Genomic DNA, 22,899 nt, shown 5'->3' with positions numbered 1-22,899 from the left:
ACAGCTCGCCCCGGGTGCCATTTTCTGTAGATTTGCCCCCGCATGGCTCTTTGCATGCCCCTTTACTGCAAAGCATCCACAGTTGTGCTGGCCATACAGAAAGCTTTCCCCTTCCATTCCTGCCTTTCTGCATAGTGGAATGGCATATCCGGGACACTGCATGTCCAGAGCCCTCACTAGCAGTCGTCCAATAGCAGCTGGACAAACACTTGTCAGGGATGCTCTGGTTAGGCTGATCCTGCACTGGGTAGAGGGTCGGACTAGATGGCCCGTATGGTCCCTTCCAACTCTCTGATTCGAAGTGCAAATGCAGATATGCAAGTTCTGCAGCACAGAGCCAAATGGCATGTCACAGGAACACTATCATTCTCAACTGGCCAAACCGCACATGATGTTCTCCGCTGAAAAGCTCAAAAAGTGACCTGGGGCAGATCGAAGCCTGTGGTGCAAGGCATGCTCTTGCTTGGATGCGCAAGTGTAACCGTGGATCGCTTTGCAAAGATCATACAATCCACCACGGGATATCGAAGATATTTGCAGCAGGAGCCGCCTGGGAAGGGAAAACCCTCGGCCAGGTCAAATGGACTGCCCTCTGCTGTACTACATGCCAGAAGTGCAGAGCGAGTCGGCTCAGTGGGCCCGACATTGAGCATTTGCTCACTGACAGGATCACCCCCCTAAAATGGAAACTGCGCAGCAAGAGTCAGTGATCGAATCCCCACTACCGTCTTAGCCAGTTTTCAGAACACAAACTAACCAGGTTTGAGGGACGACCTCCCCATTGCTTGCGTGGCAGATTCCGTTTCTGTTGCTCGTTCTCCCCGTTAATCCGTGTTCCGGCAGGACCTGGTTGCAAGTGGCACAGACCCCATTAAAACGGTTCAGAGCTGATCCAAGGGGAGGGATGAGGGTTGAAACCCTGACTCGTTTCCCACCCTGGAGTGTGACGCAGAATTCGGGCAACCAATCAGCGCTGCGATGCGCGCGCAGACTTTCCTTGGTTTTATTTTCACTTTTGCGATCGGCCAGCAGAAGGGGGATGCAAACATTAAACAGTCAAACGTGTAACTTTGAATCGTTAATGGTTTACACAGGTAACGATTAACTGTTTGCACAGTTAAACAGTTAAACGTTAAACTTTTACTTGCTGGGTTTTTTTTAATCACGCCCCTACAATGCACGTTTCCGCAGTGGGAAAAGGTCCTGCCCCATCAAGGCACACCAGCCAATCAGGGAAGACCGGCGAAGCGAGCTCGCCTGGTAGTGGGGATTGCTAAGAGTTCTGCAACCAGGTGTGTCTGCTGTGTGCTGGCTGCAGTGAGGAGGAAGAAACTCTGATGAAGAGGACACAGTTTCACAACGAACAGGTTTGGATCTGCGTGCAAATTTCAAGTGGGGATTCGACCAGTGATGGAGCTGATAAGGGCCCTAGGCCAAGCAGCAGCAGCAGAATTGCAGGAGACTGGCTCTGCTAGCTCCTGGTCCCCAGAGGCCACTGGTAAATTTCCCTGCCAGTTCAAAGGCCAACTAGCCCCTGATTTGGAGAATCCTTAAATTATGGAATATTTTTATTATTATTGCAAAGCAGATCCACTTCACAATCAACTGGAAAATTTAGCCCATTCCCTCTTCCATTGCACTAAATATGAGGGAATTGGGGGGAAATATGCAAATGCTCTTCTCTTGAACTGTGACAGGATATCAGACGCTGACAAGATCTTATACTTGCTAAATAATTCTGATCCTGTAGTTCGTGAATTGGTGGCCAAGTTTTTACTAGGAATTATATATCCTAAAGGATATCTCTGTTCTTTTTCATTTTGTTGTGTCACTCTGTTATTAGGAGATTCTCTATTATTATTTTCTTTGGGGATTGTTTTAAATTTGTTTTTTGTATCCTACCTGTATCGTCCTATCTGCCAATAAAGGTTCAGTGGTTTTTGAGATCCACTTCACTTGCTACTGTCTGTATAACTCATTAATCCCCTAATATCAGTGCATTATTGTGTATCCGGATGTTGTTTACTACAGAGCATTAAAAGAAGAATACGGAGCCGTTACAAAAAGTTACTTAAACACCAGCAACTCCATTTGAAGCACATGCTTTCCAGTAAAAGGAGGTCAGCCAAATGCCTATGCAGTCATGCCATCCATCAGCAATCCACCACTATTCTGTCAGGAGTCAGGACCGCTATCTCTGGACTGAAAGCTGCAAGGAGGCATCAACTTTCAGATCTCTGTTTGTTGCACACCTGCATCTTCCTTAGTACTGTTAATTAGAGAAGATAAAAACCCAAGCATTCAAAGCAGCGTTTTAAATATAGTTTTCATGACAGAAGGGCATTGGATTATTTTTTTCCATTTGCTGCTTCTATCCCCGCCCCCCGCCCCTCCCGCCTTTCCAAAAGAAATCAACATTCATGCACATGATTAGTTTTGATGCTTCCCTGCGCAGTAGTTCAAGGAAACCTCTGCCAAGAGATATAGCTTGGAACACCTGATAAAACGTTCTTCAGCGACACAATAAAAACTGACATTAGCGAATGGAAACGGTTTCCAATTTTGCAAGACTTTAATGCGGCAGGAAAAATTACCTTTCTGGATATTTCCATGTTTTCCTTCCCCAAGAAAGGCAGGTAAGGAGAAAACAATTTCTCAGGGCGGGAAAGGTTGAACAGAAGTGGAAACAGCTTTAAATGCCTTCTGTTCTGTTCCTTGCATGCAAGATAAAAACGATTCCAACCACAGGAAAGGGAATCGGAACAAAGAAGAAAGCACTAAAAATTAATTCAGATGCATCTCAGAACACTCAGGGTTAACAGCAAAAAAACCCTGCTGAAGCTTCTTGAGTTTACCACAGTGGTCATTTCATCCACACACAATAAAAACGCACACTTAAACACAATCCCAGAGATAACAAAATGGTCCTAATGTCTTTCCGCCTACACGAATTCTCACAGAAGTTTAGCACTGAGCCAATGACAGGGTTTGGGAACCACAATTTTCACCCACACAGAACTGACAGTGAACTCACCGAAGGAAGCATCTGCTAAGACACATAAACAAGCCATAATTTATCAAAGCTGAATTTAAAAAACCTAAGAGATTAACTGGGAAGTCTTTCCTGTACTATCCTCAATGTGGCTTTAAACAACAGAAATCACAGTTTTGAACTATATGTGCTCTACGGTGCTTCCCAGAGGATCGAGACATTTGGCCCACACCTGGTCAAAACCGCACAACTTATGCCTCACACCAGATCAAATGCAGTTCAGCAGTCACGTGTGGTCACCTGCGCTATGCACAACACTGTTGTACACCCAGACAGAGCGCAAAAATACAAGGCACCTGGTGAGCCCCTGAAGATATTCGGCCCTGTGATAGCGTCTCCCAGGAGTATACGAGCAGGGAATTGGCATCCGAGTTTGTGGCGGCACCTTGTTCCCTAACTGCACTCTGTTATTATTGCTAAGTAGCTATTTAGATTAGAGGTTTCTCTGCCAGTTTATGACCCAAGGTCTGTGAGAGAGAAGGGCTGTTGCCTAGAATGGGCTGTGCAAACAGAAGTAGACAATCCTCCCCCCCCCCCAAATGCACACACATGCCAGTCCATTTTTGTTGGCAATTCTCTTTGCTCCACACTCTGACTCATTACTGTGACTTCTGTGCTTCGAACTCCCTTCCCAGATCAGTGGGGGCCAATTCAGATCAGGATAAAGGCAGGCTGAGAGTTTTACAGCTTCACTGCGCCATTTGCCCAACCTGAAATGTCCAGGGGGCAAGAGAGAACCATTTGCCCCTGTTGAGAAATTTTGTGTGTGGCCCACCAGTACATACGGTATCCCCAACAAAGCAAATAGTGCCCTCTGGGGGCACTGAAGGTCAGGAAAATGACACAACGAAGAAGATTTCAACCTCTTCTCTGCACTTCATGATTTCAGGCCACGCTGGGGATTATGCGCATGGAAATCAAGTTCCAAGCATGGAGCTTGCAGGGCCTAGAGAGGCCATATGGAAAACAAAGTGCATAATCAGGTGCTTGGCCTTGTAACTTATAGAACCACAAATATGCAAGTCCAACCCTCTGAAAACTGAGCAAACTTCTTCGCTGCATTTTTTTTCAGGCAGCTTGTTAAGACATTTTTAATTTTCCTGGACAGTGTTGTGAGTTTCCCTTTCTTCAACAGGGTGTGGATGCAACAGGTAATGGTTCACTTTGTTTTTAAATTTTCTTTTCATTTTTGAAATATTTTGTGCTGTCTACTGTTGTTACTATGCACTGTGTGTGAGAGCCAGAGTGCCATAGTGGTTAAGAGCAGGTGGACTCTAATCTGGAGAACTGGGTTTGATTCCCCACTCCTCCACCTGAGCAGCAGACTCCTATCTGGGGAACTGAATGTGCGTCTCTGCTCCTACACATAATGCCTGCTGGGTGACCTTGGGCCAGTCCCAGTTCTCTCAGAACTCTCTCAGCCCCACCTACCTCACAAGGTGTCTGTTGTGGGGAGAGGAAGGGAAAGGAGCTTGAAAGTCACATTGAGTCTCCTGACAGGAGAGAAAGGTGGGGTATTATCCAAAAATCTTCTTTCTCTTCTTTTGAGGGGAAGGGCAGAAGAAACAGAATACAAATTTTAAAAATATAAAACAATATTGTGCACAAAGAAAATAATCATACTTTCCACCTCATCTGAATGCCCCATCAGAATGAACTTGGCAAAAGCATAAAATAAAGAAGGGCTTTTTCCCCTGTTCGCAAAATGTTTGGTACATTAATATACATTCATGCTGTTCAGACAGAGTCTAAATGATTTTAAAGGTTGTGATTTATAAACAGAGTAAGCTAACAGGATGTTTGAAAGACCCGTGGGATTCACAGCACTAACAAAACACATTCTCATAGTAATCTAATTGCTCTCTCGTTTTCAAGAGTATTCCCATCAGAGATGTAAATATGCATTAAAGCTAACTTGTGGTATTGAAAATGCATTTACAGTTTCCTTTTGGCAAAATGCTATCTACAGGCAGCACGACACGAAACCAAGCATCCAGGTGGCATCTCAAGGCAATGCCTCAGTCATATTTAACCAGACTGCTGTGTCCTTAACCTAATTAAGGAGGTCAATTGCCGGTAAAGAAGGGGTACATTTATCATCAATAGGATGTTTGAAAAAGGAACCAAGACCGCCTTCTCTTCTAATAGGGATGAATGTGTCCTGGGGAAGAAAACAGTCAAAGCAGTCATTCACATCTTCTGCCTCAAGCATCTCTGAAATAGATGTACCATAAGAAACGTTCAGGCTGGGTAGATGTGTTGATCTGCAGTAGAAAAACAAAAGTCGAGCACAATAGTTCTTTAAAGAGCAACAACATTTCCAGAGTCAAATCTTTTGAGAGTCGAAGCTCCATCAGATACAAGACAACGGAGCCTTATATCTGAGGAAGGGAATTTCTTTCTCTCAAAAGTTTATATCCTTGAAATCTTGTTGGTCAAAAGGAAATTTAAGGTGCTGCTCATTCTCCTTCGCAGCTTCATGTCTAGAACAGCCCCCTAAACTTCCAGAGTGACACCAGTCTTTTCAGCACAACCATAATAAAACGTAGATCAGCTGTAATTCCAGGAGACTGTCAGGCCCCATCTTATAGGTTGGCATCTCTAATCAATATTATGCTAACCTATCCCATAAATAGCTATCCTATATTGCTCTATGAAGTTCCTTTTTTAATCTTGATCCTCCTTGATCTGAGATTGCAAATGCCTTAGCTGACCGAGGCTCGGGAGCAGCAGCAGCAGCAGCAGCAGCAGCAGAAGGCCCTTGCTTTCACATCCTGCATGTGAGCTCCCAAAGGCACCTGGTGGGCCACTGTGAGTAGCAGAGTGCTGGACTAGATGTGCTCTGGTCTGATCCAGCAGGCTCTTTCTTATGTTCTTAATGCCGTGGAACTGCCCAGCTCAAAGTGTATATATTTATGCCGTTATTGGTTTCACGCAACAGACACATTTAGTCCAGCACGTTTATAAAGATGTTGGCAGGAAGGTGGGGGAACAGCAAACAGATGATAAACACATTGAAACCTTTCAGAACTAGGTGCCCAAGTAAAAGAAGAGACAACAAGCCCTGTTTTAGAAATAGACACATTGCTGTATTTGTTACACAGATGGCAGAACTGCTGATCACGTTTAACTTTCTGCAGCTGCAGCAGAGGAGTGTTACACCCGCAACAGAACAGCGCGATGGAAGAGAACGAAAAATCAATTGCCCAAACCGACTGCGGGAAAATCCATTTCGACGCATCCAAGGTGGGTGTTATTCCCATTAGCCTCTCACCTCTTCACGGCAAGAGCGTGACCCGGGCAATTCACAACACAAGCAAAAATAAGGACTTTAAAAAACCAGAACAATAAAACCCTTTTTGGAAGGCGGTCGATTTCACATTGAATCAGCCAGGAGGGATGGGAGCCAACATCTCTGCAATCTTACAAAGGCATCTACAAGCACAAGCCAGGAAATATTTACTGCTGAGCAGAGCTGGAAAGGAGGCCCAGCCATATACCTTTGTGTACCCACATCTGCCTGTTATGGTATCTGTCCAACTCTACGCTGCGTTTAAAGCAATAAAACACTTCAAGTGATCACTAAGCACCACATGTACAAAAGCTGTCATCCAAGAAGGCACCTTCCCTTGCTTCTGAGCACAGGTAAACATGCACTGAAGCGGCTGTGGCCAAACGGTGGCTTGCGAGCCACCTGAGGCTTCCAATCGCTTCGACTGCAATTCCCAGACAGTCCAAGAAAGTGAACAGACAGTAATAAAAAAAATTCTAAGGAAAGAAATGTCCAAAGGCCTTTCTTCCAGCCTCAAGCTACCATTGTGCAGTGTAACAACCCAAAATCAGGTGGCTTGTGGGGATAGGACACTCTAGCAGGCGTCGTGTGGTCAGCAAGTTATTATTTCTGTCAGTTGTCTTCACCAGTGCACTTACAGCCTGATATGAACAGAGTTGCCAACTATCATTTGAGAAATTCCTGGAGATCTGATAGTGATGTCTGGGAAAACAGGAGTTTGTGGAGGCGAAGGAGCTTAGCGAAGAAAAAGAAAGAAGATGATGAAGGGGCTTACAGCCTCCTTTCCCTTCCCTCCTCACAACAAACATCATGTGAGGTAGGTGGGGCTGAGAGAGCTCCAAAGAACCGTGACTAGCCCAAGGTCACCCAACTGGCATGTGTTGTACAAGCTAATCTAGTTCACCAGATAAGCCTCCACAGCTCAAGAGTAGGGAATCAAACCTGGTTCTCCAGATTAGAGTGCACCTGTTCTCAACCACCACACTATGCTGGCTTTAATGCTGTAGAGTAATAGAGTAATGCCATAGTGCAGGAGTCCCCAATGTGATATCCAAGGGCACTGTGGTGCATGCTGATACCTTTTCTGGCACTCACCAGGTGTTTTTAGGATGCAGGTGAGTCCAGGTAAGGCTTTTGCCAAATAAGGCTTCTGATAGACTATGTAGATTTTTCAAAATGTTGCTTTTGGCAGCAACTGCCACCACAACACAAAGATCTACACTGTGTTACTCAAGGTCAGAGCTAGGGGAAACTGTGCCTGGGTCAAGAGTGCCACACTTCCGCCCGCTCCCACAACGCCCCCTTATCGATGCACACCCAGTGCATCCCGCACCCCCCTGTCCCCCTTGGCGCTACACCATTGGTGTTACTGAAGTTAAGCTGTGGCAATAATTTTGTGGTTGGCTCCGCCTCCTGCACCAGCCATTCTGTATCTGTCATCCACCATGCCTGGTCAGAGCTTCAAATGTGCCCACAGGGTCAAATTCCAAATGTGCCCTCCCAAAATCCTGTCCTCCTCAGACTGTACCATCAAAATCTCCAAGAACACCACAACCCAGACAACAGTATGGTCTGAAAACTGCTTTCCTAGTGGCAGAGTTCTAAAACCCAAAGGGAGTTAGCTAACTTCTGTGAGCACAACATCTTCAGCCATGTGAGTAAGGAAGGCAAACTGAAAGAAACAGCTCTGGCTATTTGTTAAGACCTACCTCATGGGTCTGAAACAGCACAGAAAGGATAATAAAAGAATCCCAGCCAATCAGGTCTTTGGATGTCCCCAAAATGGCAGAGAAATATGGACCAATCTATTCAACTGCTAAACCAGCCTACTGGATACAGTTGTCTCCAAATCTGAAGGATCCCAATTATAACATGAGTGCAAAAAAATGTGGGAATTAAAAAATGACGCTTCTCTGAGGAAGAAAACCGTGGGGTGTGTCTCTGGAGCGTAGAACTCTGGCCTCTGCCGCTGTACAGCTTGCAAAAAGTACAACTTGTTATGACAGAGGAAAACATCCTAAATCACTCCTCCTAACCCTCCAGATTTCTGGCTCGGCTAAGAGAAGTACGGCATAATTTCCGCCCATAAACAAATGCTCCACTTACTTAGCCCTATAAAACGGCATTATTAAACAATAGGGATCGCCCACACTGACAGCAATGGTAACGGTTACCATGTAGCAGCAACGGGGTAATTACAACCTTAAGAGGGCTTTGAACGTTGTTTTAAAGTTCAGCTGGGCCAATTTGCATGCGGTGTGTTTCTAGCAGACAGGAAGCATGACAAACTGACAATTCCTGGAAACCAGATCCTTCCATAGACAGATTTTCAAATATTGTTTTAATAGCCTTTCTGTAACAACCTTAAATATTAAATCAGAAACAGATACGATGCCGCTTTTCAGTTTGGGTTAAATGTCTCTTTACAAGTGTTAGCTTTTTTAAAAATAAAAGTTTATTAAAGCATCTAATCCCATCTTTCTTTCTGGTTCAAGGCAGCTTACCATAATAGTTAAAAGAAATATTTCCAGTCGAAATCAAAACAAAACAAACTCCGATTCTCTCCCTCCCTCCCTTAAAAGACGTCTGCCATTCAAATTCTCTCCGAAGGCCTGGTAAACAGGCGGACCTTGTAGCCTGAAGATCGACAAGGAGGGAGGCCCTCTGACTTCTCCAGGGAGGCCAGTCCACAGAGCCAGAGCCAGGTTGGAAAAGACCCCAGGTTCTGGTCGATGTCAGATGGACCACTCAAAGTTGTGCGACAGCCAACATGTGGCTGCTTGACAACAGTGTCTGGACACAGGGTCATAAGGCAGGAGGCAGTCCCTCAAATGGTGTAATGGTATAACCTTTGCATACCAAAGAACACTTTATATCAGTGAGGTATCACTTGCGAGAGTCACAATACTCATCTGTCTGGGGGGGGTGTCAGGGGCGTAATACCCATTGGGCAAGGTGGGCAGCTGCCCAGGGCACCACCTTGTGGGGGGGCATCAAAATGCAGGGTTCGTTTATGGGTATTTTTATTGGTTTTCCATTTTTGGCCTGAAGGGGGCACAGTTTTTAGGCTAGTGCAGGGGTAGGGAAACTCCAGTGGGCTCGAGAGTCGCGATACGCGGCTCTTCTGTCTCTTGCACTTGTGGGCTCCAACGAAATGGCAGCCTCCTGGCTCCCCATCCTGTCAACCTGCAGGCAGCAGGGTGGGCACACCAACTGCCCCTGGTCGGCTTGGCCACGCCGCGGGCTTCCCCTCTCGCCCGCCCCATTGGAGCAGGGCGGGCGCTTTCCCAGCAGCCGGCGAGGCCGAGCCGCCGGCTTCATCCTAGCCTGCCCTTCAGGCAGCAGGGCGGGCACATCCATGCGCTTCTCAGAATTAGGGAGTAAAAGGTAAAAAAACCCCCAATATATATAGTGTTATCTTTATTTTAAATGTAAAAAATTATTTGCAGCTCCAAGTGTTTTCTTTTCCCGTGGAAAATGGGTCCAAATGGCTCTTTGAGTGTTAAAGGTTCCCTACCCCTGGGCTAGTGGCATCAAAATTTCAGCGTACCATCAGGAGACTGTCCTTATGCTACCTCCCAAGTTTGGTGAGGTTTCGTTCAGGGAGTCCAAAGTTATGGACCTTCAAAAGGGTAGCCCCCATCTCCTTAGCAAAGAATGGGGGATGGGGCACCCCATTTGAGGGTCCATAACTTTGGACTCCCTGAACCAAACCTTACCAAACTTGGGAGGTAGTATAAGGGCAGTCTCCTGCTGATATGCTGAAATTTTGGTGCTGATATGTCTAAAAATGCACCTCCTGCAGGCACCAATGTCGTGGTGCAAAAAAAAATTTTGGTCGTGGTGGAGTGGCCGCCCATGGGGGAGGGCATCCAACTCAGGTTTTGCCCAGGGCTCCAGTTTGCCTCATTACGCTCCTGGGGTGTGTTAAAATCTGTATTCATCATCTCTGGCCCCTTCCACACATGCAGAATAATGCACTTTCAACCCACTTTCACAATTGTTTGCAAGTGGATTCTGCTATTCCGCACAGTAAAACCCAGCTGCAACGGGCATTGAAAGTGGATTGAAAATGCATTATTCCGCATGTGTGGAAGGGGCCTCTGGGATTTCAGAAAAGAACTATGGTTTGCAATGATGTGTTCCTCATCCCGTCCACTTATGAAATATTATATGGGGGTAGGAGAAAGTTTTCCGCTGTTCTGTAGACTAGAAGACACAGTTGTCAATCCATTCCTTGTGGCTGGGCATGGAATATAAATGAGAAATGGGTGGGATATATACACTGCCACCTTCACCAAGATAGCAAAGTCCCCAAGAGCAGAGTACTCAGAGATACGTTCCAGTCGCACGCACACAGCAAACCTTGCATGCACACATTCACTGAAATCTAACACACTTCTTCATGCTCTTCCTTCAATGAGTTCAGAGAAGTGCACACATTACTTTCCCCCTCCACTTGATCCTCACAACAACCCAGTGAGGTAGGCTAGGCTCACTAGAGGTATAACTGGCCCATGCCACACAAAGAGTTTCATACCTGAGCCGTTTCATATTTGAGAGGCACCAGTCTCCAACTGTTTTCCAAAACGACTGCACGATATTCTCGGCTTAAGCAGGCCTTGACTGGCTCTATCAGTTCTCAGTTCATCCTTAGTGCCATTTTTGCAATGTTATAATTGGTACAATTGCATAATTTTTTCCCATATCCTATGCCTATTTGCAAAAGCAGCCCTCAAAGACTGCAATAAAGCCCGGTCACCCTCCCGCTACGACTGAAAAACAAAATGATGATTAAAGAAACGAAACACCAAAGCAAACTGTTTTCGCTTTCCTGCTGTGACTAATTTGTCGTTTTAACATCAAAACGGTTGGAACGTTTTAAATGCATGTGTTAACATGAAATTAATCTTTAGGAGAGTGGCTCCGCTTCCTCTCGGTCTTAAAGCCATCGTCGACACACGCGCTTCCCGCCAAACTGGGCTCAACAGCTGTTTGGATCCCGGGAACGCTAATTAAATAACTGCCATTAATCATGGAGTAGCTACAGGAACATGCATAAGCTTTTGGGGTAATGCTGAGGAAACATGTCAAAGATAACACCAAATATTTCACTGAAGAGCACACTTGGCAGATTTGTAACTGAATCTCCTATTGGGACAAGCAGCATTAATAGGGGCTTTCGAATTATGCCTCTGTGCAGTCGTAAGATACATTCTGAGGTAAAATTCTGAGGTAAAATTTCTGAGGTAAAATAAAGAGAGCCAGAGTGGTGTAGTTGACATTGGCCCCTTCCGCACATGCAGAATAATGCACTTTCAGTACCCTTTCACAATTGTTTGCAAGTGGCTTTTGCTATTCCACACAGTAAAATCCAGCTTCAAAGTACATTCAAAGTGAATTGAAAGTGCATTATTCTGCATGTGCGGAAGGGGCTTCTGATCTGGAGAACTGGGTTTGATTCTCCACTCCTTCGCATGAAGCCTGCTGGGTGATCTTGGACCAGTCACAGTTCTCTCGGAACTCTCTCAGCCCACACAGAGGCAGGCAACAGCAAACCATCTCTAAAAGTCTCTTGCCTCAAGTCCCTCATGGGTTTGCCGTAAATCAGCTGAGACTTGACAGCACACATATGCCTGAGTTATTTAAAAAATCAGCACAGCCTTCAAACTCAAGCATTGAGAATAGCCCAGTCCAATGCTGGCAGGGGCTGGAGGGAATTGTAGTCCATGGACATCTGGAACGCCATACAGAGGTGGGATGCAGCCGGTTCGCATTGGTTCGATAGAACCGGTTGTTAAATTTTCTTCAGTTCGGAGAACCGGTTGTTAAAGATTAACTTCAACTCCTTTGATAAATCTTCCTCAGTTCTGCAAACTGCCGGTTAATGATTAACTTCAACTTCAACTGACCCAGCAAGTCTGTGAATGATTAATCCCCCTTCCCTCCATGGCGAGAGATGCGCCCACCCTGCTTCCTGCAGGGCGGGCGAAGATGGGCCCGGCGGCTCCCAGGGAGCCCGGCGGCTCCCAGGCTCCCAGGCCACTGGGAGAGCGCCCGCCCCGCAAGCAGCGGGGCGGCCAGGAGGTAAAGCCCACGGCACGGCCTGGCCGGCCACAGGCGAGAGATGCGCCCGCCCTGCTTCCTGCAGGGCGGGCAAAGATGGGTCCGGCGGCTCGGCCTGGCCGGCCGCCGGGAGACCACCCGCCCGGGCAGGAGGTAAAGCCCACGGCACGGCCTGGCCGGCCGCGGGCGAGAGGTGCGCCCGCCCTGCTTCCTGCAGGGCGGGTGAAGATGGGCCCGGCGGCTCCGCTCATGGAGCAGCAGAACAGCAGCAGAAGAGCCGCATGCGGGGCGCGCAAGCAGCGGGGCGGGCAGGAGGTAAAGCCCACGGCACGGGCTGGCCGGCCGCGGGCGAGGGCAAATCTTTCTACCCTGGTGGCATGGGAATGGGGAGTGCAGAATTTGGCCAGTGCTTGGTTTCTGTGGGCAAATCTTTTTACCCTGGTGGCATGGGGATGGAGAGGGCAGAATTTGGCCAGTGTTTGGTTTCTGTGGGCAAATCTTTCTACCCTGGTGGCATGGGGATGGGGAGGGCAGAATTTGGCCAGTGCTTGGTTTCTGTGGGCAAATCTTTCTACCCTGGTGGCATGGGGATGGGGAGGGCAGAATTTGGCCAGTGCTTGGTTTCTGTGGGCAAATCTTTCTACCCTGGTGGCATGGGGATGGGGAGGGCAGAATTTGGCCAGTGCTTGGTTTCTGTGGGCAAATCTTTCTACCCTGGTGGCATGGGGATGGGGAGGGCAGAATTTGGCCAGTGTTTGGTTTCTGTGGGCAAATCTTTCTACCCTGGTGGCATGGGGATGGGGAGAGGAGATTTTGCTCAGTGCTTGGCTCCGTTTTGCAAAACTGTCTACCCAGGTGGCATTGGGGTGGAGTGGGGAGATTTTGCCCAGTGCCCCTGCTGCAGTACCGCCCACCCTGCTCTGGAAATCCCTTCACCCAGAACGCCCAGACCATGCCCTCGCCATGTTGTGCCCCACCCTGCTCCGTTTGGCACTACGCGACTGTTTGAATCCCACCACCATCGGAACCTGTTGTTAAAATTTTTGAATCCCACCACTGACGCCATAGGTTGGCCACCCCTGACTGTCTTCTTTGCCAAAAAGACATAAAAGTGAAGCAAAAGGTGGCTGCCTTTCTGTTCATTTACTTCAGCCGTACCCTGCCTTTAACCTTTCCGCATGAGTTGTTTACAACGTATGATGTGCCCAAATGCTACTTTTTTTCTTTTGAGTTCCACACATTTTTTCCTCAGTTCAGGTCTGGAACCGTTTTCCCTTCATTTTCCCTCTGTTGCTACTTGGTTTTTTGGGGGATGGGGACCCAAAGCAGTGTACATTATTTTCCCCTAGTCCATTTTATCCACACAATGACCCTGCGCGGTAGGTTAGGCTGAGATTATGCAACTGGCCCAAGATTACCCAGCCAGCTTCCAAGGCTGAATGGAGATTGAAACCTGGGACTCTTAGATCTTGAGCCCCTTCCATATATGCACAGTAATGCACTTCCGATCCCCTTTCAATGCACTTTGCACTGGATTTTACTGTGCGGAATAGCGAAATCCACTTTTAAACAACTGTGAAAGTGGATTGAAAGTGAATTATTTTGCATGTGCGGAAGGGGCCTTAGCCTAACACCTTAACCAGGACACCACTCCGGCTCTCATGCACAGCTGACCTTCTCTAGCATCAGTAACATATCCTAGCAAACAGCCACCTCCTGGTTTGTTACAGTATTAATCAATCATCCAGACTGCAACAGCTGCAGAATCTGCAGGGCTCTTGCCTACCTGGAGACGGGTACAGATGATCGCAACCGTGAACCAGGTGATCTCCCAGTACAGCCCTGCGGGGTTGGCCATCTTCTAACACCTTTAAGAGAGAGAGCAAAACAGTGGGGGGGAGGTTTTCACAGACGCAATCGGAGTCAAGTGCACCCCTGCCGGAACACGCACGACTAAAGCAAACTGAATAAAGAGGCCGAGTTGTCGGGTTTTGGACAGGGAACAACCTAAACAGCCGAGGTTTGTGCTGGCCAGGAAAGCAGACTCGCTGAGAACAACATGAGCCCAGCGTGACGGGGTGAGGGTGTTCCAATTAGGGCAAGAAGATCAGGGAGCTATAGGAGGAGGGCAGGAAGAATAGCTCCTTCCCACCCCTCCAAAATTCACGGTCAGTTTATCAAAGTCAGCAACCTTCCTAACCCCTCCCTCCATTAACATACCCAGGAGCCAAATTGAAAGGTGGGGGGGTAAAAGTAGGCCTGCCAAGTTATTTCAACACTTTCTCCTGCTTCCCAGCTAAAGAATCTAACCTTGGGACATCAGTATCCATTTACCGGCGCCTCCAGCCATGTTGGCTACCCTGCCGCAGTAACAACACTCCACACTTGTTTTGGAGGAGGCCCATTGACCTCTAGTGAAACAAGCCCGGAGGAGTCACTTTGCAGGCTGAGGTCAGAGGGGATGTTTCAGTCATAAAACGGCACGTTTAATTTGTTTATTTGTGACAGGGGGAAAAACGCAGGGAATTTATGGAGAAATAAAAGCTACTGGTTTGATGCGGCCACAAACAGCAGAGATTGTGGGATTTGCCGTGCAGTGGCCGGGGGGGGGGGGGGGGTGGGTGCGGGAAGAAGGCATCCGAAACAGACGCTTTGGCCAGAAAAGAATCTCCCTGCAGTGCAGGGCAGCGCACCAGCACATAACCAACCTAGGTGCGAAAGATATGGTCTTTTTCCCACTCTGGCCTCGACTGGAAGGGGATACCAAACCAGCTATCCAACTGGCAACTGCCTTGGAGAGGAAATGGGCTCAACGCTGCGTTTCTCTGGCTTCGAGGCAGCATCCTTTCTCCGGGCGATTTCCAGCAGGATGCACGGCACATTTCGGCTTTCCTGTGGAGGGGGCATTACTCCTGCTGACCATCAGCCAGGCAAAATGCTGCTCCAATGTGGCACTGCTCACAGCCAGCCTGGAGCCTGCTCCCACCCCACCAAACCTGCTCCTTTGGCGAAGTTCTAGGGCTGGCTAGCCCCACCCCCCACCCCCCGCACTTCAATTGCAGGCACCTGAGTGTGGGGATTGTACACGTGTCTGAAATGCTCTCACGCGCCACGTCTGAATAGTGCCTTGAACGAGGGAGACCTTCCACGCGGTCCCCGTCTTCGCCTCCCATGCAGTGCTGATCTGTGTGGTGTCTGTTCACACGACTGCGCGCTTAACACGGAACGGACCCCGGGAGTGAGTGTGGGTGGGGGCAAGCGAGCGCTGCCTCTTTGCGTAAGAGCCTCCGGGCACCTCTTGGCCACGGGGCTGGGTGGCACACGGGCTCTTCCCCACGGCCGACACGCGTCTTTGCCGCCGCGTGTGAACGCTGGGAACGGATCGCGACGCAAAGATAAACCTACCGCTGGTTTTAGGAAAAGGAGCCCTTGCGGCCACGGTCCCAATCGCGTCCCACCCCCTTGCCCACAGTCAAACACGTGTAGGGATCCGCATTCACACGTGAGAGCGCTGGCCACCTTTCCAACCTTAGGAGCGCCCCGAGGCAGAGAAAGACACCCCCCTTACCTGCGGCTGTCAGCAGGGCAGCCCCTAACCGAAGACGACCACGTATGCCCCCCTCAAAAGAAGAGGGGGGTCTCATCCAAAGGAGCGCTGGAGAGAACTAAGCGCCGTCCCGCAGCCAGCCGGCCACACGCATCGCCAAGGGGCGGCCGGTGGGTTGCCAAAGGGCTCTCCAAGCCCCGTTGCCAGATCCCGGGCGGGGGGCGCGACCCTTTGCAAAAGCTGTCCCCTGCGCGCCCCAGAAAGCCCCGGCCGGCGGCGGAGAGCGCAAAGGCGCGCTGGTCCCAGCTGCGCCACCGCAGTTCCAAGTGCGCGTCGGGGAGCGAACCCGGGGAAGGCAGCTCAGGAAATGTGTTTGCGCCCTTTGCAACCTGTTGTGAGCGGCAACCGCGGCGCTGATGGCTGGGAACCGGGCGCCCCCTCGCGGAACACCTCGGGGCGCGCACCTGGTGGGTCGCTCTCTCGTCGCGCGATCCCAAGCAGGCTTCTTGCCCGGCTATAGAAGGGTCTCCAGCGTGCCACGAAAGCCACTGAGCGTTTTTAGGAAGCAGGTGTGGCCAAGTAGGGCATTTGCCAAGCGAGGGTCATGATCGACTATTGCGTTTTTTTAATAGTGGTTTTTTAATTAATTTTCGCAGTATAATTGACACAGAAAAAGGATATGAAACAAAATGAATTCAAAAAACAGAACAAAAAAGAAACACAGTACAGCTACCCAAAACCGCATTCGTATAATCACAGCATAGTGAATCTTAGTCATTTGGTTTTAACATATTTTGTATATCACCACCTTTTCTATGCCATTAAAGGTTTTTGTATTTGTATTTGAATCCCAATGTGACACACATCTGAGAAACCATCACAAAATCTTTAAATCACTATTTACTGTCCACCAACTCTTCAGCGTCTTTACTGGTCAGTCCTGATCGATTATTGTAGCTGTGATTGGCTGCGCAGATTTAAAAAAAACGTTAAAAAAACTTTGTGTGGTGTTATTTATGTCTTATTGTTATATGTTTTATATTAGTCATTTTCCCTTCTGGCTGATCTGTTAGTAACTAAGGCGCCAGGATACTGTATTATACAGAAAATATGGTTTTAGTACTGTGATTTGACTGTTGTAAGCCCCCCGAGCCAGCTTGTAGGGAAGGGCAGCCAAATCAATCAATCAATCAATCAATCAATCAATCAATCAATCAATCAATCAATCAATCAATCAATCAATCAATCAATCAATCAATCAATCAATAGTTGCTTGGCAACAGCTGCCAGCACAACACAAGTATCTGTACTGTGTTACTAAAGTCAAGCTGTGTCTATCACTTTGTGGCCGGCTCTGCCTATTGAGATGTAGAAAAAGAACATGAAGAGTTTGGATTTATACCCCACCTTTCTCTCTTATAAGAAGTCTCAAACCAGCTTACAAATTCCCTCCCTTTGTCTCCCCACAACAAACACCTTGTGAGGAAGGTGGGGCTGAGAGAGTTCTGAGAGAACTGTGACTTGCCCAAGGTCACCCAGCAGGCTTCATGCATAGGCCTGATTCACTTCAACGTAAATCAGCTTCATGTATTCAGTTAGCTATTTTTTTTAGTTCTCTTCCTTGGCTTTGCAGGATCTTTAATTTCGAAAGCCAACGAAGAGAAACGCAGCAAAGCCATCTCTGTAACCAAGGAGGTGTTTGTGGGCAAACATTTGCAGAACAGTTTTGTCCAAAAAAAAAATTTTTAAACCTATTTCCATTTTATTCTATTTTACCAGTATGGGGCAGAAAGCCAGCAAGACTCGAGGGTGGCCACCATCTTTAAAGGCCCCTGCTCAGCCATTTAGCCGCAGCTTGGCATGTGGACATCTTTGTTTTCCTACCATTTTTTCCTTTCATGCCAGGGAAAAATTCCATCTGCTTATGTCAGGCTGGGCAGAAGTCACTGCTGTGAGTGTCAAGTAAACACTGTCGAGGTTTTATCCAAAATGAGCTATCCTCTGCTCTAACATCAAGGGCCCAAAGGACTAACACAGTCAAACATGGGCAGGTTACAGAAGAGTATGTGGACTGATCATTCAGTCTGGTTGCCAAAGAAAGAATGCTTGTAGTTACAAAATTTGGCCCCCAAAAACATAACCCTACACACGTCATAGAAGCAAAGGGCAAGGGGGTTATCAGCCCAATCCAAAATACTCCACCCCAGCTAAGGATCTCTAAACTTGGCTTTTGTGCATCTGCTGGAGAAGACAATCCCAGATGTGTCATCATATTGGTCTGTAGCAGCAAGATAAAACAGGAGACTCACCCATTTATTCCAGCAAAATGGATAGCATCTCCTTTTAGCCAGCCTGGTGTAGTGGTTAAGAGCAGGTGCACTCTGGAGAACCAGGTTTGATTCCCTGCTCTGCCACTTGAGCTGTGGAGGCTTATCTGGTGAACCACATTAGCTTGTGCACTCCAACACATGCCAGCTGGGTGACCTTGGGCTAGTCACAGTTCTTCAGAGCTCTCCCAACCCCACCCACCTCACAAGGTGTTTGTTGGGGGGGGAGGAGATTGTAAGCCCCTTTGAGTCTCCTTACACAGAGAAAGGAGGGATATAACTCCAAACTCTTCTTCTTTTTCTTTTACCCAGTCTCTTTGCTGTTATCTGCCGCTTTTTAGTATAAGTGTATCTACCTCATGGACAAACACTTCATGCATCTGACAAAGTGAGCTCGTACTCAACTGAAGCTGAAGATGCAATAAACTTTGTTAGTCTTCATGTCTGTCAGGATTCCAGTTATATTTTTACTGGAGAAGATGTTGGAAACTTCCGCGATGCAGCAACGGGAGCCAGCCCATGCCTGCTTGCATTGAATAAACCCAAGAATCTAAAACGGATCTCAGTCATTGCGCAGATACCCAAAGCGCTTGATGGCAGGGGGCTAACTAGTGGTGGGATTCAAATAAATTAACAACGGGTTCCGAAAGGACTCAGTGCTGGGATTACAACCAGTTTTCTGAACCAGACAAAAAGTTAACTACCGGTTCAACCAAACTGGTGCAAATAGGCTGAATCCCACCACTGGGCCTAACTAGATTATTATTTTATGAAGTAGCGTTTTATTTCACCCTTGCCTCCCGGGAAATCCGCAGCACATGCCATTCTCACCCCCATTCTAGGTTTCTGCCCCCAAATCACTAAGCAGGAATATGGCACTGAACCTGGGTTTCCCAGACCCTTGCCAGACACCCTAACTTATTTACTTTAATGTAAATTAAAGTAGACTCAACTGGTTGTTGTGGGTTTTCCAGGCTGTGTGACTGTGGTCTGGCAGAGCTTGTTCCTAACGTTTCGCCTGCATCTGTGGCTGGCATCTTCAGAGGTGTATCACAGAGAGAAGCGTGCTGTGATACACCTCTGAAGATGCCAGCCACAGATGCAGGTGAAACATTAGGAACAAGATCCGCCAGACCACGGCCACACAGACTGGAAAGCGCACAACAAGCAGTTTAGTTACTTTATTAGAGGCCTATCCCACCCTGCCCATGCCCAGCCGGGCTCAGAGCTTAAAAATTGTCTGCTGGTCATTAGTAGGGGAAAAAAATAGGGGAGGTAAAGAGCAGGGAAGGGATAAAAACAAGGGCTATAAAAGGGGGAAAGGAAAGGAAGGGAAGGAAAGAAACAGGTGAAGGGGGAAATAAAAGAAAGAGGGGGAAGCCAGGTTGGAGGTTACTAATCACTGGCTCTCTGTACAGAGCTGAGATATCAAAAGGAGAAGTATAAACTCTGAAAGTAGATTAGATTTGGTCCCTCTGCAATAGACGTATTGTATTGGCCCCTGTTTCCTCGCCCATTCATGCACAGCTAGCTGTAAATCTGGCCCTTTAAGCACAGGCTAATTAAACCCGGATGGACTATGATTGATGGCGCAAGGAAGACGCCCAGGCAAAACCCTTTGATGCTCCAAGCAGGTGCCTCCAGGTTGTAAATCACAGAGTCCAAAAGCATCATTGCACTTCTTCTCGACTTGCCTTTCAGTTTAACAAGTCCATCTTGTATTAGGAGTAAACCTTACAGTGATTTGCTACCACTGACACTGGCCAGGGATCACAAAGCAAGAGGAATTGTGAATTCCCACCCACTCCCTTTCCTACTGCTGTTTCTCAGTACCTCCAGCAGTCTGGTAAGGAATGTCACAGGGGTTTTTATCCTAAAAAACATTTTTACCCACTTGGCTGCTCATACATTGATGGTTTGAAAGAGAGAAGTTTCTTAAGGGTTAGTGGTGGAATAGCTAACCAATCACATCCCAAGCTAGACAGCTGCAGTGCATTGTATATAGGGCAGGACGTAGGTAAGGGGTTTTTTCTCAGGTTCAAACCCGCCATTACATGTCCGAAGCGCCACCCCCGTTTGTGGGTTTTTTGTATTTTTTAGTGTTTTTCTCCCGGTTTTTAGTCTAACAGCACCAAATTTTCAGGGATTTTTTTCATGAGACTCTCCTGATGATACCATCCAGGTTTTGTGAGGTTTGGTTTAGGGGGTCCAATGTTATGGGCTCCCAAAAGGGGTGCCCCCATCCTCCATTGGTATCATCAAGAGAGTCTCCTAAAGGTACCCTGAAAGTTTGGTGCTGCTAGCTTAACAGTTGAACCCCTGACAGCAGGCACCCCCCAAATTTCCTGATTCTCCTTTTAAATCCACCCCCTTCGGCATGGATTTAAAGGGAGAATCTGAGGTCCTCAGTATAAACAACATTGAAAGTGATGCTGTTTCAGGGTGGGGGACAATGCATCCCAAAACAGCATCACTTTCAATGTTTTAACTGGGGACCCCAGGTTCACCCATTAAGTGGATTTAAGAGGAGAATCTGGACTACCTAGTTTAAACACCATTGAAAGTGATGCTGTTTGGAAGTGAATTCCAGCATCACAGCGGCCTCCCATGGGGGGGGGGGGGCATGCAAAACTCAGATTTTGCACCAGGCTCTATTCTCCCTAGCTATGTGTCTGCCCAGAGGGGAGGGTAGCAGGGACTACCGGCTGCCAGCTGGGAGCCCAGCCGGGGGGGGGGGGCAGGGGAGTCTGCCATCCCTGGCCTCAAAGAGCTGCTTTTATAAGCACTGAGGCTGGGGGCGGGGCTTGGGGAGGTATGTCCACGCCCCCAGAGTGGGTGGGGGTATGGCCCCACCCCCGAACCCCCCATAAAAATCTATACCTACGTCACTAGGGCCACCTTTTGAAGACGACTTGGACACTTCAAATTATTCCAAATAGACAGTATCTCTCGCACCTCTGGTAAAGACTTGACCTCGGCTCTTCGTTTGTTTCAAGATCTTTAAAGAGCTATCCTGAACAAAGTTACCCCCTTCTAAGCCCACTGACTTCACCGGACTTAAGACTGCACTGTTAAAGCTCAGAGGAGGAGGAGGAGGAGGAGGAGGAGGAGGAGGAGGAGTTTGGATCTATACCCCGCCTTTCTCTCCTGTAAGGAGGCTTACAAACTCCTTTCCCTTCCTCTCCTGGGGTATCTGAAGGATCACCTAGTCCCATATGAACCAAGTCCAGTGGTCATCATATAACAGTGATGGCGAACCTTTTCAAGACCAAGTGCCCAAATTGCAACCCCAAACCCACTTATTTATCACAAAGTGCCAACACGGCAATTTAACCTGAATACTGAGGTTTTCGTTTAGGAAAAACGGTTGGCTCAGAGGCGTGTGTTACTCGGGAGTAAGCTTGGTGGCTTTGCTTCGAACGGGTGAATCACGACCCTAGGAGGGTTTACTCAGAAGCAAGCCCCATTGCCAGCAACCGAGCTAACTCCCAGGTAAAGAATTGCACTTTAGTTCTTTGAATGAAAATCAGTGGGATTTAACAGCGCTTAACAGGGTTACCTACACTGCTTCCCCAAAATTAGGTCTTAGGTTTAATGCTAATAATCGAGCCCAGCGGCCCAGGCCAGCCTAGATGTATGAGGGGGGGCGACTCTGTGCGTGCCCACAGAGAGGGCTTGGAGTGCCACCTCTGGCACCCGTGCCATAGGTTCGCCACCACTGTCATATAACAAGTTAGTACAGTACCCCCCGAGTACCATGGTACCCACTGACACCTTTCTTTTCCTGGTATCTGCCAAGTGTTTTGAGAAAGTGGGCAAGACCTGTGAGGTTTTATGCCTCAGTGGGCTTCTGACAGGCAAGTGGGGATCTGATTGGTTGTGCTTATTTTTAAAAATTGCTTCGGCAGTAGCTGCCACCCCATTGCCAGGATCTTCACTATGTGACACTAAAGGTCAGCTGCAGAGCTGCAAGAAAATAAGTTCAGAATAATACATTTTAAAAGGCATTCAATTAAATGAAGCTTCTGCCTGAATCACTGAAGAGTTACTATTAGGTTTATGCATAATCTCTCTCCCTGACAATTGGTGGCTGGCTCTACTGGTGTGATGTGGTGGTTAAGAGCAGATGGACTCTAATCCGGAGAACCAGGTTTGAGTCTCCACTTCTCCACATGAGCAGTGGACTTTTATCTGGTGAATCAGATTTGTTTCCCCACTCCTACATTCCTGCTGGGGGGTCTTGGGCTAATCACAGCTCCCTCCAAACTCTCTGAGCCCCACCTATCTCACAAGGTATCTGCTATGAGAAGAGGAAGGGAAATGAGTTTGAGTCTCCTTACTGGAGAGAAAGGAGGTATAAATCTATACTACTACTACTCCTCCAATATCATGTAGCAGCCATTTTGTGGTTCAGCCTGCCACCTTGTGTTAGCATTTTAAAGATAACTGAATATTCCAAGAGGTTGAGTACTACTGTCTGAAATAAGATGGATGGCTGCCCAAAGCTGGGCTTTTTTTTGGGAATGGCACCTTGATTGTCACTGCTCCCAAACAGACACATTGCTGCCACCAACTTCTGGGAACCAGCTAAAAACACACTTGTTAACCAGATTTT

General features: G+C 47.8%; 1 protein-coding gene across 1 annotated transcript in view; it reads right to left on the bottom strand.

Moving 5' to 3' along the window:
* Nucleotides 1-16,076, bottom strand: part of ADAMTSL3 (ADAMTS like 3) — a 211,202-nt gene extending 195,126 nt beyond the window's left edge. The window contains exons 1-2 of the mRNA XM_048481642.1: nt 15,979-16,076; nt 14,197-14,278 (exon numbers count right to left, since the gene is read on the bottom strand). Coding sequence (XP_048337599.1) covers nt 14,197-14,268 — 72 coding nt within the window. The 5' untranslated portion in view covers nt 14,269-14,278; nt 15,979-16,076. The remainder of the gene's footprint in view (nt 1-14,196; nt 14,279-15,978) is intronic.
* Nucleotides 16,077-22,899: the final 6,823 nt, after the last annotated feature.

This window comes from Sphaerodactylus townsendi, linkage group LG17 (assembly GCF_021028975.2).
Source record: "Sphaerodactylus townsendi isolate TG3544 linkage group LG17, MPM_Stown_v2.3, whole genome shotgun sequence".
Classification (NCBI taxonomy): Eukaryota; Metazoa; Chordata; class Lepidosauria; order Squamata; family Sphaerodactylidae; genus Sphaerodactylus; species Sphaerodactylus townsendi.
Note: the sequence above shows the minus strand (reverse complement) of the source record. Positions and strands in the feature narration are given on the sequence as shown.